We start from the raw sequence: 13,795 nt of genomic DNA, 5'->3' as shown, positions 1-13,795 counted from the left end.
ACAGTGTAAAAAGCCCAGCCAGAGAGGAACTGCATCTTCAAATAACTGTTAGGAATCTAAAAACTGAATTGTTGGCTGCATTGGATTTTAGTTTGGCATTTATAGACAATTGATCTCTGGAAATGATATTTCCTGACTTTGGGAATCACATAAAAAACGTTCCATCTAATGTAGAGCTGTCGATTAATTGCGATTAATTCAAAAAATTAATGGTGGTTTAAAAAATTAATCGCAATTAATCGCAGTTTTAATTGCGTTGTTAAACAATAGAATACCAATTAAAATTTATTAAATATTTTCGGATGTTTTTCTACATTTTCAAATATATTAATTTCAATTATAACACAGAATACAAAGTGTACACTGTTCACTTTATATTTTTATTACAAATATTTGCACTGTAAAAATAATAAACAAAGAAACAGTATTTTCAATTCACCTCATGTACTGTAGTGCAATCTCTTTATCATGAAAGTGTAACGTACAAATGTAGATTTTTTTTTTTTTTTTTTTGGTCATATAACTGCACTCAGAAACAAAACAATGCAAAACTTTAGAGCCTACAGATCCACTCAGTCCTGCGTCTCATTTAGCCAATTGCTAATACAAGCAAGTTTGTTTATATTTGCGGGAGATGATGCTGCCCACTTCTTATTTACAACATCACCAGAAAGTGAGAACAGGCATTTGCATGGGACTTTTGTAGCCAGCATTGCAAGGTATTTACATGCCAGATCTGTTAAACATTCATATGCCACTTCATGCTTTGGCCACCATTCTAGAGGACAGGCTTCCATGCTGATGACACTCATTAAAAAAATAATGCGTTATTTAAATTTGTGACTGAACTCCTTGGGGGAGAATTGTATGTCTCTGGCTCTATTTTAGCCACATTCTGCCATATATTTCATGTTATAATAGTCTTGGATGGTGACTCAGCACATGTTGTTCATTTTAAGAGCACTTTAGCTGCAGATTTGGCAAAACGCAAAGAAGTGCTCTCCTGGTGCAATGTGAGATTTCTAAAGATAGCTAAAGCCCATACTCAAGGGTTAAGAGTCTCAAGTGCCTTCCAAAATCTGAGAGGGATGAGGTGTGGATCATGCTTTCAGAAGTCTTAAGAGCAACACTCTGATGCAGAAACTGCAGAACACAAACCACCAAAAAAGAAAATCAGCCTTCTGCTGGTGTCATCTGACTCAGATGATGAAAATGAACATGCATCAGTCTGCACTACTTTGGATTGTTATCGAGCAGCACCCGTCATCAACATGGACGGATGTCCTCTGGAATGGTGGTTGAAGCATGAAGGGACACATGAATCTTTAGCATATCTGGGATGTCAATATCTTGCAACGCTGGCTACAACAGTGCCATGAGAACACGTGTTCTCACTTTCAGGTGACATTGTGAACGAGAAGCGGGCAGCATTGTCTCCTGCAAATGTAAACAAACTTGTTTATCTGAGCAATTGGCTAAACAAGAAATAGGACAGGGTGGACTTGTAGGCTCTAAAGTTTTACATTGTTTTATTTTTGAATGCAGTTATTTTTTGTACATTATTCTACATTTGTAAGTTCAACTTTCATGATAGAGATTGCACTATAGTACTTGTATTAGGTGGATTGAAAAATACTATATCTTTTGTTATTTACAGTGCAAATATTTGTAATAAAAAATAAATATAAAGTAAGCACTTTGTATTCTGTTATAATTGAAATCAGTATATTTGAAAATGTAGAACACCCCCAAAAATATTTAAATAAATGGTATTCTATTATTGTATAACAGCGCAATTGATCATGATTAATTTTTTTTAATCGTGTGATTAATCACAATTTTTTTCAGTCGCTTGACAGCTCTAATTTAATGTTATACACCAGTGATATCCAGACCTCAGTGGTTCAAGAGCCAAACTAGTGATCACCATTACCCAAAAGAGCCACAGTAGTGTGAATTCATTGTTTCATTTTCTGTGTGTGTGTGTAAGTAGTATTCTCAGAGCAAAATGACTGATCAAATATTATTATTTTATCAACTACAGTTGGTTAATAACATAGTAAAAGCATCCTGATTGGTTAATAATTAAATCACACAGTGTTTTAGTATCATGTGCTGCAAAGAGACACATTAAAGAGCCACTTGCAGCTCGTGAGTCTCAGGATGTGTCTACACTACGAAATTAGGTCACATTTATAGAAGTCAATTTTTAGGAAGTGATTTTATACACTTGATTGTGTGTGTCCCCACTAAGCGCATTAAGTCGGCGGAGTGCGTCCACAGTACAGTGGCTAGCGTCGACTTTCGGAGCGTTGCACTGTGAAAAGCTATCCCACGGTTCCCGCAGTCTCCGCTGCCCATTGGAATTCTGGGTTGAGCTCCCAATGCTTGATGGGGCAAAAACATTGTCGTGGGTGGTTTTGGGTACATGTCGTCAGTCGCCTCTTCTTCCGTGAAAGCAATGGCAGACAATCATTTTGCGCCTTTTTTCCGTGCAGACGCCATACTGCTGTCAGCAGATAGTTCAGCAGGACTGCTAGCCGTCGTCATCCACAGCTTCCGCTGCAGCTCTGCTCTCCTGGTGCCACGAATCCACCTCGCAGGTCTTCTTGTTGTTCTGTATAAATATATATTCTCATGGCATCCGTCGTCACCCACCGCTTCTGCTGCAGCTCCACTCTCCTACAGATATTACAGATATTTTATACAGATAAAAAAAAAATATTTTTTTGCCTCTGTTTTCACTAACAAGGTCAGCTCCCAGACTGCTGCGCTGGGCATCACAAAATGGGGAAGAGATGGCCAGCCCGCTGTGGAGATAGAGGTGGTTAGGGACTATTTAGAAAAGCTAGACGTGCACAAGTCCATGGGGCCGGATGAGTTGCATCCGAGAGTGCTGAAGGAATTGGCGGCTGTGATTGCAGAGCCATTGGCCATTATCTTTGAAAACTCGTGGCGAACGGGGGAAGTCCCGGATGACTGGAAAAAGGCTAATGTAGTGCCCATCTTTAAAAAAGGGAAGAAGGAGGATCCTGGGAACTACAGGCAGTCAGCCTCACCTCAGTCCCTGGAAAAATCATGGAGCAGGTCCTCAAAGAATCAATCCTGAAGCACTTGCATGAGAGGAAAGTGATCAGGAACAGCCAGCATGGATTCACCAAGGGAAGGTCATGCCTGACTAATCTAATCGCCTTTTATGATGAGATTACTGGTTCTGTGGATGAAGGGAAAGCAGTGGATGTATTGTTTCTTGACTTTAGCAAAGCTTTTAACACGATCTCCCACAGTATTCTTGTCAGCAAGTTAAGGAAGTATGGCTGGATGAATGCACTATAAGGTGGGTAGAAAGCTGGCTAGATTGTCGGGCTCAACGGGTAGTGATCAATGGCTCCATGTCTAGTTGGCAGCCGGTATCAAGTGGAGTGCCCCAAGGGTCGGTCCTGGGGCCGGTTTTGTTCAATATCTTCATAAATGATCTGGAGGATGGTGTGGATTGCACTCTCAGCAAATTTGCGGATGATACTAAACTGGGAGGAGTGGTAGATACGCTGGAGGGGAGGGATAGGATACAGAAGGACCTAGACAAATTGGAGGATTGGGCCAAAAGAAATCTGATGAGGTTCAATAAGGATAAGTGCAGGGTCCTGCACTTAGGATGGAAGAATCCAATGCACCGCTACAGACTAGGGACCGAATGGCTAGGCAGCAGTTCTGCGGAAAAGGACCTAGGGGTGACAGTGGACGAGAAGCTGGATATGAGTCAGCAGTGTGCCCTTGTTGCCAAGAAGGCCAATGGCATTTTGGGATGTATAAGTAGGGGCATAGCGAGCAGATCGAGGGACGTGATCGTTCCCCTCTATTCGACATTGGTGAGGCCTCATCTGGAGTACTGTGTCCAGTTTTGGGCCCCACACTACAAGAAGGATGTGGATAAATTGGAGAGAGTCCAGCGAAGGGCAACAAAAATGATTAGGGGTCTAGAACACATGACTTATGAGGAGAGGCTGAGGGAGCTGGGATTGTTTAGCCTGCAGAAGAGAAGAATGAGGGGGGATTTGATAGCTGCTTTCAACTACCTGAAAGGGGGTTCCAAAGAGGATGGCTCTAGACTGTTCTCAATGGTAGCAGATGACAGAACGAGGAGTAATGCTCTCAAGTTGCAGTGGGGGAGGTTTAGATTGGATATTAGGAAAAACTTTTTCACTAAGAGGGTGGTGAAACACTGGAATGCGTTACCTAGGGAGGTGGTGGAATCCCCTTCCTTATAAGTTTTTAAGGTCAGGCTTGACAAAGCCCTGGCTGGGATGATTTAACTGGGAATTGGTCCTGCTTCAAGCAGGGGGTTGGACTAGATGACCTTCTGGGGTCCCTTCCAACCCTGATATTCTATGATTCTATGATGATTCTATGCCATACCACAGCAAGCATGGAGCCCACTCAGCTCACCGCTGCTGCAGTGAGCATTGTAAACACCTCACACATTATCCTGCAGTATGTGCAGAACCTGCAAAAGCAGGCGAGGAGGCAACGACAGCGCGATCACAATAGTGATGAGGACATGGACACAGACTTCTCTCAAAGCATGGGCCCTGGCAATTTGGACATCGTGGTGGTAATGGGGCAGATTCATGCCGTGGAACGCCGGTTCTGGGCCCGGGAAACAAGCACAGACTGGTGGGACCGCACAGTGTTGCAGGTCTGGGACGATTCCCAGTGGCTGCGAAACTTTCGCATGCGTAAGGGCACTTTCATGGAACTTTGTGACTTGCTTTCCCCTGCCCTGAAGCGCGAGAATACCCAGATGAGAGCCGCCCTTACAGTTGAGAAGTGAGTAGTGATAGCCCTCTGGAAGCTTGCAATGCCAGACAGCTACTGGTCAGTCGGGAATCAATTTGGAGTGGGTAAAACTACTGTGGTGGCTGCTGTGATCCAAGTAGCCAGTGCAATCACTGAGCTGCTGCTACCAAGGGTAGTGACTCTGGGAAATTTGCAGATCATAGTGGATGGCTTTGCTGCAATGGGTTTTCCTAACTGTGGTGGGGCGATAGACAGAACGCATATCCCTATTTTGGGACCGGACTACGTTGGCAGCCAGTACGTAAACCGCAAGGGGTACTTTTCAGTGGTGCTGCAAGCACTGGTGGATCACAAGGGACGTTTCAATGACATCAACGTGGGATGGCCAGGAAAGGTGCATGATGCTCGGCTCTTCAGGAACTCTGGTCTTTTTGAACAGCTGCAAGAAGGAACGAACTTCCCAGACCAGAAAATTACCATTGGGGATGTTGAAATGCCTATAGTTATCCTTGGGGACCCAGCCTACCCCTTAATGCCATGGCTCATGAAACCATACACAGGCACCCTGGATAGTAGTAAGGAGCAGTTCAACTATAGGCTAAGCAAGTGCAGAATGGTGGTAGAATGTGCATTTGGACTTTTAAAAGCTCGCTGGCGCAGTTTACTGACTCGGTTAGACCTCAGCAAAACCAGTATTCCCATTGTTATTGCTGCTTGCTGTGTGTTCCACAATATCTGTGAGAGTAAGGGGGAGACGTTTATGGCGGGGTGGGAGGTTGAGGCAAATCGCCTGGCGGCCGATTACGTGCAGCCAGACACCAGGGCAATTAGAAAAGCACAGCTGGATGCCCTGCGCATCAGAGAAGGTTTGAAAACCAGTTTCATGACTACGGTGTGATAGTTCTGTTTGTTTCTCCTTGATGAAAACCCGCCCCCTTGGTTGACTCCACTTCCCCTTTGATCACCGCTTTCAGAAGCAATAAAGTCATTATTGTTTCAAAATCATGCATTCTTTATTAATTATCACACAAATAGGGGGAAAACTCGCAAGGTGGCCTGGGAGGGGTGGGTGAGGAGGGAAGCACTGGGTGGGGTGGTGGAGGAGGGAAGGACAAGGCCACACTACAGTTCAAAACTTACTGAATGCCAGCCTTCTGTTGCTTGGGCAATCCTCTGGGGTGGAGTGGCTGGGTCCCCGTAGCATGCCCTCCTCCCACTCCCCGCCCCCATGTTCTTGGGCGTCTGGGTGAGGAGGATATGGAACTTGGGGAGGAGGGCAGGCAGTTATACTGCAGCGGCGGTCTGTGCTCCTGCTGCCTTTCCTGCAGCTCCACCAGACACCTGAGCATGTCAGTTTGCTCCCCCATTAGCCTCAGCATTGCATTCTGCTTCCTTTCAGCATGTTCCTCCCTCCTCTCATCGCGTTCATTTAACGCTTTCTTGGACTCTGCCATTGTTTGCCTCCACGCATTCTGCTGAGCTCTTTCAGTGCCAGAGGACTGCATGAGCTCTGAGAACAAGTCATCGCAAGTGCTTTTTTTTCGCCTTCTGATCTGCGCTAGCCTCTGGGACGGAGATGATATGGGGAGTGTAGAAACATTTGCAGCTGCGGGAGGGAAAAAACGGGAGAGTAGTATTTTAAAAAGATACATTTTAGAGAACAAAGGGAAGACTATTTCACACTGAATCAAGCGATTCACGTTAGATAGCACGTGCTTTTTGGTACAAGGTCGCATTTTGCCTCTTATATTGAGTGCCTGCCGGTTTGGTGTGAGACATCACACACACTCGGCTGGGCAACAGAATTCGGTTTGCAGGCAGCCATGGAAAGGCTTACCATGTTATGTTTTTAGAGTGCCGTGCACAAAGTAGCTACAGCCTTTAGATGCTATTGCAGTATAAATAGTAATTATAACTTATACCATGCTGTAAAATAAATCAGAGCATGCTTTAAGATATGCTACTAGCTTAACTGCACAGATCAGCAAAAGCACTGGATTATCTGTGCACACCCTTGTACCAGAGATCAAAATAGGACGGTTTTCCAAAGACCCATAGACAACCTCAAACCTCCATCTAAATGATCCATTAGTAGTTTTATGAAACTAAATGGATAATTCTTTCCTTATCTCCTCTTCTACCATTAACCCACATTCCTTTTTTAATTCATGAATTTTATTAGGGTCTAACTAGCCGCCATGGTTTATTTTGCAGCATGGTATAAGTTATATTTACTACTAATATTGCAATAGCATCTAGAGGCCCTAGCTACTTTGTGCACAGCACTCTGAAAACATAACAAAGATATGGTTCCTGCCCTAAACAGTTTACAAACTATAAACTAATTTTGAGTTATGAACTCCATCATCTGTGTGTTAAACCTTGAGGCAAATATTGCTACATAAAGAGAAGGATAGTTGGTGGAGAGCCCCGAGGTATGCTAACCTCCCCAACACCATCAAAAGGCATTCACTTAAAGGGTTCATCCCACCCAGTGTCAAGATGTTCAAACTGTTTAGCTGGGTTGCTTAAATTTCCACAAGTCCTCTGCTTCATAATCCCACATACCCTCTGGCAAACAGAGGTTTTTCTAGGACACTAACACTATGGGTGACAATATTGCTTCTCCCAAATTCTGTTTCCCGTAGGGTATTGGCAAACCACTCATCTATCCAGGTGGTTATCTGTCCCTCATTATTGTAGGATCTGAGCACTCCCTTGGCGTCTTACTTACACCTTGGTCTTCCACCAGCCTGAGAGACTGTATCCTGGGCCTCCCTGTGGCCTTAGTAAACATGGTCTATTACCAAGTGTACTATGGTTTAATAAATTATGTCAATTATAGTGGATATGGCATTACTGTTAGTTTATGCTTCTGGAATATGTACATCTCCCGTGTTCAACAACTCTCTTGTAATTTTATTGTATGGTATACTTTCTAGGGCTTACAAAACAGAACTTGAATTTAAAATATTACAATTTTTTATTGTAAAGATTTAGCTTTCACTCTTGTTGTATTTTTAGGCCAGAGTAAGTTCTGAGCAGGAGCACTTCTTGATTGTACCTTTTGGACTTCTTTATAGTGAGGTTTCTGCATCCAGTCTGGTAAGTGCTAATTTCTATTTCTATACCAATAGAACATGGATATAAACATCTAAATTCTGTCTCGTATATATGTATGTTAAACTTGGATAAACATGTTATAGAAAATACTAAGTTATTTTCTGCTGCAGTCTCATGGCCAGAACAGTTTTGTTGTGTTTTTTTTTTAAGAGTTTGACTGATTTCAGTATCTATTTTGGAAGTAAAATTCTTCTTTTTTTAATGGGCATAAAATTTCAGATTGTAATTTGAGCATAAACTCTTGGTCCTTAGTTTTTTTCATATACTGAAATACATCTATATTATCCTAAATTTTAATTTGGGGTATTAATTGTATAAAAGCTGCACAAGACTGAGCATGGGGAATTCCTGAGTTCTAGTCCTTTCTCCAACATTAATTCCATCTGTGACCTTGGACAATTTCTGTAATCTCTCTTCCTCAGTTTCTTCATGTACTTACAGTACCTGTTTTGTAGGTTTATATATATTTATAGTTTAATGATTTTACAGTGATTTCAAGACATGAAGTGCTACGTATTTCCTTTGCTGCCTTTAATTTTGGATTATAGAAAGATAATAGATTTGGATTAACCAAATATATTCTCTTTTCCAGATCTTGTTAAAAGTAAATAGTAGTGCATAATAACAGGCCTAGACCTAGGGCAATGGAACTGTGGTGACAGATAACCCAAAAATCAAGTTAGCACAGTTGTGTCAAAGGTTATTTGTTTTTGCCAAATGTGAGTTTCAGATACTGCTTGTGGGAGGGTGGTGTTGTGAAGCCTCCACTGCAACTAAAAATCTCTCTAAAAATATATATAAATAAAGCCCAGTGATGCAAGACTGGTTTACTTCTCATCAAGCTCGAGGAAGATCCAGCAGTGACTCAGCAGTGCAAACTGCAGCACCCCTCAAATGGACATAATGCCATGGTACTATCCATGGCAATGCTGAAAGAATTTAGCACTAAGACTAATTCATTACTTATGCCTGTAGTGGCCTCAGATCCCCAAACTAAATGTCTTAGTCCTCACTGTCACTACTTTGGAATAGTGCATAGCTTTGTCTAAATTGGTGTTAGTATGGGTTGAGAACAGGATAAAGGAGAAAAGAGGGAAAATAGCTGAACTCTATATATTATTTTCCGCAACAATTAAAGAAAATCAAGACCTTACCTAGAATACTGAACTTCTAGAAAACCAAGCATTCAGTACAAATCTGTGGCTATGGGGTATCTCAATAAGCCTAGAGGGCGAGAATTTAAGTGCATTTCTTAATCAACTAGTATCTAAGGTTCTCAAAATTAAACACTGATGATGGTCCAATTTACATATAAAGAGTCTACAGACTTTCAAAGACCACTTTAGTTGCCTATCAAAGACCAAAGTAAAGTATTCTATACATAGTGTCAAGATTTATTGACAACCTGTAGATATTTGTCTGCAGCCAGGAAGGAAGAAGCAATCAAGTATAAAAAGGATCAGATTTCTTTCTTTCTAGATTTGGGATTAATCAATGAGGAAAAGGTGGCGCCTGAATAACATTCCAGGAGCTGAATGTTAAGGGAACCTTATTATAAGCAACTTAAAAAAAGGTGACCCGAAAAGAAGTAGGCGAAGAAGTGAGCTTGTACTCTTTTTCTCGCTGCATTATGATATATAAAAGAGGACTGAAAGGTTTTGTGTTAGTTTTCTAAAAGGCTTTTTCTCCTTGCTTGTGTTTTTACATTAGTAATTCAGGCCGTGTCTAGGCTGGAAGACCCTCTGATCAGTGAAGAACTAGTGGAAATGTCATCACAGGAATCAAGGGAGTGAAAGTTGAACAATGTAGAGGGGGAAAATAATTTGTTATACAATTGCTTGTTGATGGATTTGATTTCTTACAAAAAAGCAATGATATAGAAAGCTCGTTTTGTGTTACTGAGGACCAATTCTACAGCTGTTTACAATATATTGATCTTAAAGCTTAATATTGTTGCTGTTAATGACATTGGTTTATATACATTTATATGTAACATATATGTAGTATGATATTGTTAAAATACAATAATATAATTTTTAAAACTGCTGTAGGAAGATGCTGAATTAAATACATTTGGGACAACCATAACTTATAAAATTTTTTATTACAATGTTTTCTTATATTGTCAGGTTAAAATCAATATTCAAGGAGATGTAGTTGATCGTGGAAGCACTAACCTGGGAGTAAACCAAGCTGGTTTTACATTGCACTCTGCAATTTATGCCGCTCGACCTGACGTTAAATGCATCGTTCATATCCATACACCAGCAGGGGCAGCGGTAAGCAGTTCCTCTTACTATAGATTTTAAGAGAAGTGTAGCTGGTGCCAAGTAGTCATATATTTACTTGGTAGTTTAAGGGCTTGATCCCTTTAAACCTGTATTCTAGTGAGGAGTCCTATTTGAAGTCACATAGTTAATGAGCCTATTCATGTGAATATTCCTGCCTTGTGAGTGCTTACAAAATTGGGCCCTACGTAAAAATTGACACTATCTGTGCTATGAATATGAAATCTTGAATCAACATTTAGAAGTAACAGTAGGCAAATGGCAAATTTCAGACTGTAATAGAACCTTTTCAGTCCATGGGTCATAACGAGGTAAAGCGTCCTCCAGTGGCCCAGTAAGGCACACTTTGTAATATTTTCTGCATGTATATGCTATATATTAGAATACTTGCATCCTATCTACATTTTGTTCTGGTAGCACATCTGTAACTGTTTCACAGCACAAGTAGCACCATTGATCTCAAACGGTGGATTTTGTGGATGCCCATGTTTTTATCCATCTCCAAGAACAACTAGTTATAAATCATTATCAAATCCACCTCAGAAGCTTTTTTAGGAGCCAACCCAATGACTGAGTTTCAAATATTCAGGAAATTGCTTTACTGCAGTTCTTATTTTGATATTTTTCTTATTAAATTGATTCAGAACAGCAATAAAATTATTTTCAGGTGGATAACAAGACTGAAATTGAGTAAATTCCTAATTTTGGATCATATTCTGAGGATTTTAAGCTTTAACAATGGTGGTTTTTAACCATGGTTTTGTGTAATAATCTGCAGGAAAACTTGTCACTTATAATCTTGTATTTTAAAATATTCACTTAAAAGAGAGTATGAATTAAGAATAAGAGGCTGATTTTCTAAATCTTTTCACATTTCTGTCTCGTCTTCTGACCAATCTTCAGTTCTTCTGCTTTTAAATATCTCAGATGTATTTAAATATTAACAATGACATTTCACCCTCCACTTCACTCATTAGTGTATATAATGTACAGCAATGACTGACTTCTTGTTTTTATTTACTTCTCTCTCAAAATCTACTGTTATGTTTCTCAGGTTTCTGCAATGAAGTGTGGTCTCTTGCCAATTTCACCAGAAGCACTCTGTCTTGGAGAAGTGGCCTATCATGACTACCATGGTATTCTGGTTGACGATGAAGAAAAAGTGTTAATTCAGAAAAATTTGGGACCTAAAAGCAAGGTCAGTTATTCCATACATAGGTCAATATTAAAAGAAAATAGTGATTTTTTTTTTTTTTAACTTGGAAATGGAAAGGAGGGGAGGTATGTTTGTTTAGTTCTTGGCAGGTAGGTTTCTTGTAGCAGCTCATATTCCTTTCAATGTCCATTTCTCTTAGGTCCTTATTCTCAGAAACCATGGCTTGGTGTCAGTTGGGGAGACCGTTGAAGAGGCTTTCTACTATATTCATAATCTAGTAGTTGCCTGTGAGATTCAAGTAAGAATCTTAATATATTATATAATGAATCTGCTATCTGTAACAACATCATACATAATCTTCAAACAGATAATAGTTGAATGATTAAAAAATGACAATTTCAATCTAAACTAATAAAATAAAAATTCCTGGATTGATTTTGTTATGCAGGAGCAATTACACTGATAGTTTAGCAACTGTGTTCAACTGGCAGACTAGAACTACTGATCTTACATAAATCTCTCCCAAATCATCAGTCTACTTTTCATTAAAGCAAGAGTGTTGCAACATGTAATTTTTCGCATTGCTTAAAACACTTTCCTTATTACAAGGTTATAATGATTTATTTAATTTTAAAATGTAAGATTAGAATTTGCAAAATAGAAGAGAGTCCTTCTACTGTTTCTATAACTATCCAGTGTTTATGTTAAAAAAATTAAAGTGTGGTTTAATTATTTTTAAGGTACGTACCCTGGCCAGTGCAGGTGGGCCTGACAACTTAGTGCTGTTAGACCCTGGAAAATACAAAGCCAAATCTCGTTCTCCTGAGTCTCCAGCAGCTGAGGGTACTGTATCCCATCCAAAATGGCAGATTGGAGAGCAGGAATTTGAAGCCCTTATGCGAATGCTTGATAATCTGGTAAAGCAAATAACATCATATCTAATGAGTTTTTATATGATGAATGCAAAATTATTTCTAAAATGCTATAAAGAAACTTAAGATTTTTTTTCAGGTTTTTTGGTCTTGTTTTACTTTTTTTATTTGCTGACAAATTTGATCCTTGAGATTTCAAAATGCTAAGTTTTTCTTAGGTTAGTGTCCAGGCTATAATGTGAAAAAAGAACCATGTAGGTTACTTCATTTATTAATCTTTAATCTGAGTATTTAAAGCTTCCCTGTAAGATAGAATAGATCCGTTACAGCCTGATTCAAAGACCACTAAAGTCAGTGGAAAGACTCTTCTTGATGTCAGTGGGCTTTGGATCAGGTCTTAATGTTCATACTCACTGGGTTCTGTACCTCTTGTAACACAGACAGGTTCCTTTTGTTCGTTGTGATTGTGGTGCATGCAGCCTCTCCAGATAATACCATGCAGCCCTATCCTCCTTACCCCTTAACAAAAAGGTGGAGTCTAAAGGTAAACTTGGACTTCTCAGGATGTCACATTGTTAGAGGGGTCTTTGGGTATTAACACAGAATGATGATCCATATGGCTGCATTGATAGAACATTTGTCTGAAGGTCATAGGTTAAAGTCTACATGATCACTCTGAATAATGCCCAGCAATGACATTGCCTGTAATATAGGTTATGATTCAGATTAAATCTTTAACCGGGTTGAAGTTAGGATATTTTTAGAGAGATAGGGTATTCGGAACAATGTTTCCTTTTCTCAACAAAACCATTTCCAGTGTCCAAAGCTCAGTATGAACAATCACTGAGTGAGCAATCATTGCTGTTTCTACATACAGCCACTACCCTACCATGAAAGTTTGTTTTATCCTGTGTCCAAATTTGTCTTAAAATCCAGAGCTTCTCTACCCTACTGAATTGCTTTAATGTGTCCTACAAAATTGACATGCTTTGACTAGCCACAAGAGGCTGTTAAAGAGTGGTGCCATCAAAACCATCTTTCCTTACAGTCCATGAACCATCAAGCTGGAGAGAGACCAGAGGTTGTTCCCAAACTTTTACCTCCCATGCAGCAGCCCTCAATAAATGCCATTTCAACCAATTGTGTGGTTAAAAACATGGAATTAAATTGTGTTAAACTATATATTTCCTTTAAAAAAAATTTAAGATGAAAAGTTAAAACGGAAAGGACCATATGTTTAAGGTTAGAATGTAGTATATAATGCATCATTCTAACACTTCTTGCGTCTGAACTTACCTTTGTTGCCAGACATTTGGTAATGTGTATTAACTGATGCAAAGACCTTAAGAGCTTGGTTATAACATGACATTGGGGTATGCGTGTATGGTCCATTACTTCATCTCTTATCGGATACACCCACCAGAAAAGTTTAAATAGACAAAGGGTAATTTTGTAACATCCTTTATCTGAATTTAGCTGGGCTCTAGCTTGCAAGAGCAACTTGTCTCAGGAAGTAGTCATATACAAATGTACTGATACACTCCTGACTCTTAACAATT

At 39.9% G+C, this 13,795-nt stretch overlaps 1 protein-coding gene across 17 annotated transcripts in view; it reads left to right on the top strand.

Annotated features, from left to right (window-relative positions):
- The window catches only part of ADD1 (adducin 1), a 136,152-nt gene that overhangs the window by 78,883 nt on the left and 43,474 nt on the right, over window positions 1-13,795 (top strand). For all 17 annotated transcript variants that reach the window (XM_073342670.1, XM_073342678.1, XM_073342669.1 and 14 more), the window contains exons 5-9: window positions 7,822-7,902; window positions 10,050-10,199; window positions 11,263-11,406; window positions 11,564-11,662; window positions 12,105-12,281. In XM_073342670.1, the coding sequence (XP_073198771.1) occupies window positions 7,822-7,902; window positions 10,050-10,199; window positions 11,263-11,406; window positions 11,564-11,662; window positions 12,105-12,281 (651 nt within the window). The remainder of the gene's footprint in view (window positions 1-7,821; window positions 7,903-10,049; window positions 10,200-11,262; window positions 11,407-11,563; window positions 11,663-12,104; window positions 12,282-13,795) is intronic.

Source organism: Lepidochelys kempii, chromosome 4 (assembly GCF_965140265.1).
Source record: "Lepidochelys kempii isolate rLepKem1 chromosome 4, rLepKem1.hap2, whole genome shotgun sequence".
In the NCBI taxonomy this organism is placed as follows: domain Eukaryota; kingdom Metazoa; phylum Chordata; order Testudines; family Cheloniidae; genus Lepidochelys; species Lepidochelys kempii.
The sequence above is the reverse complement of the archived record's forward strand: the minus strand, read 5'-3'. Positions and strand labels throughout refer to the sequence as shown.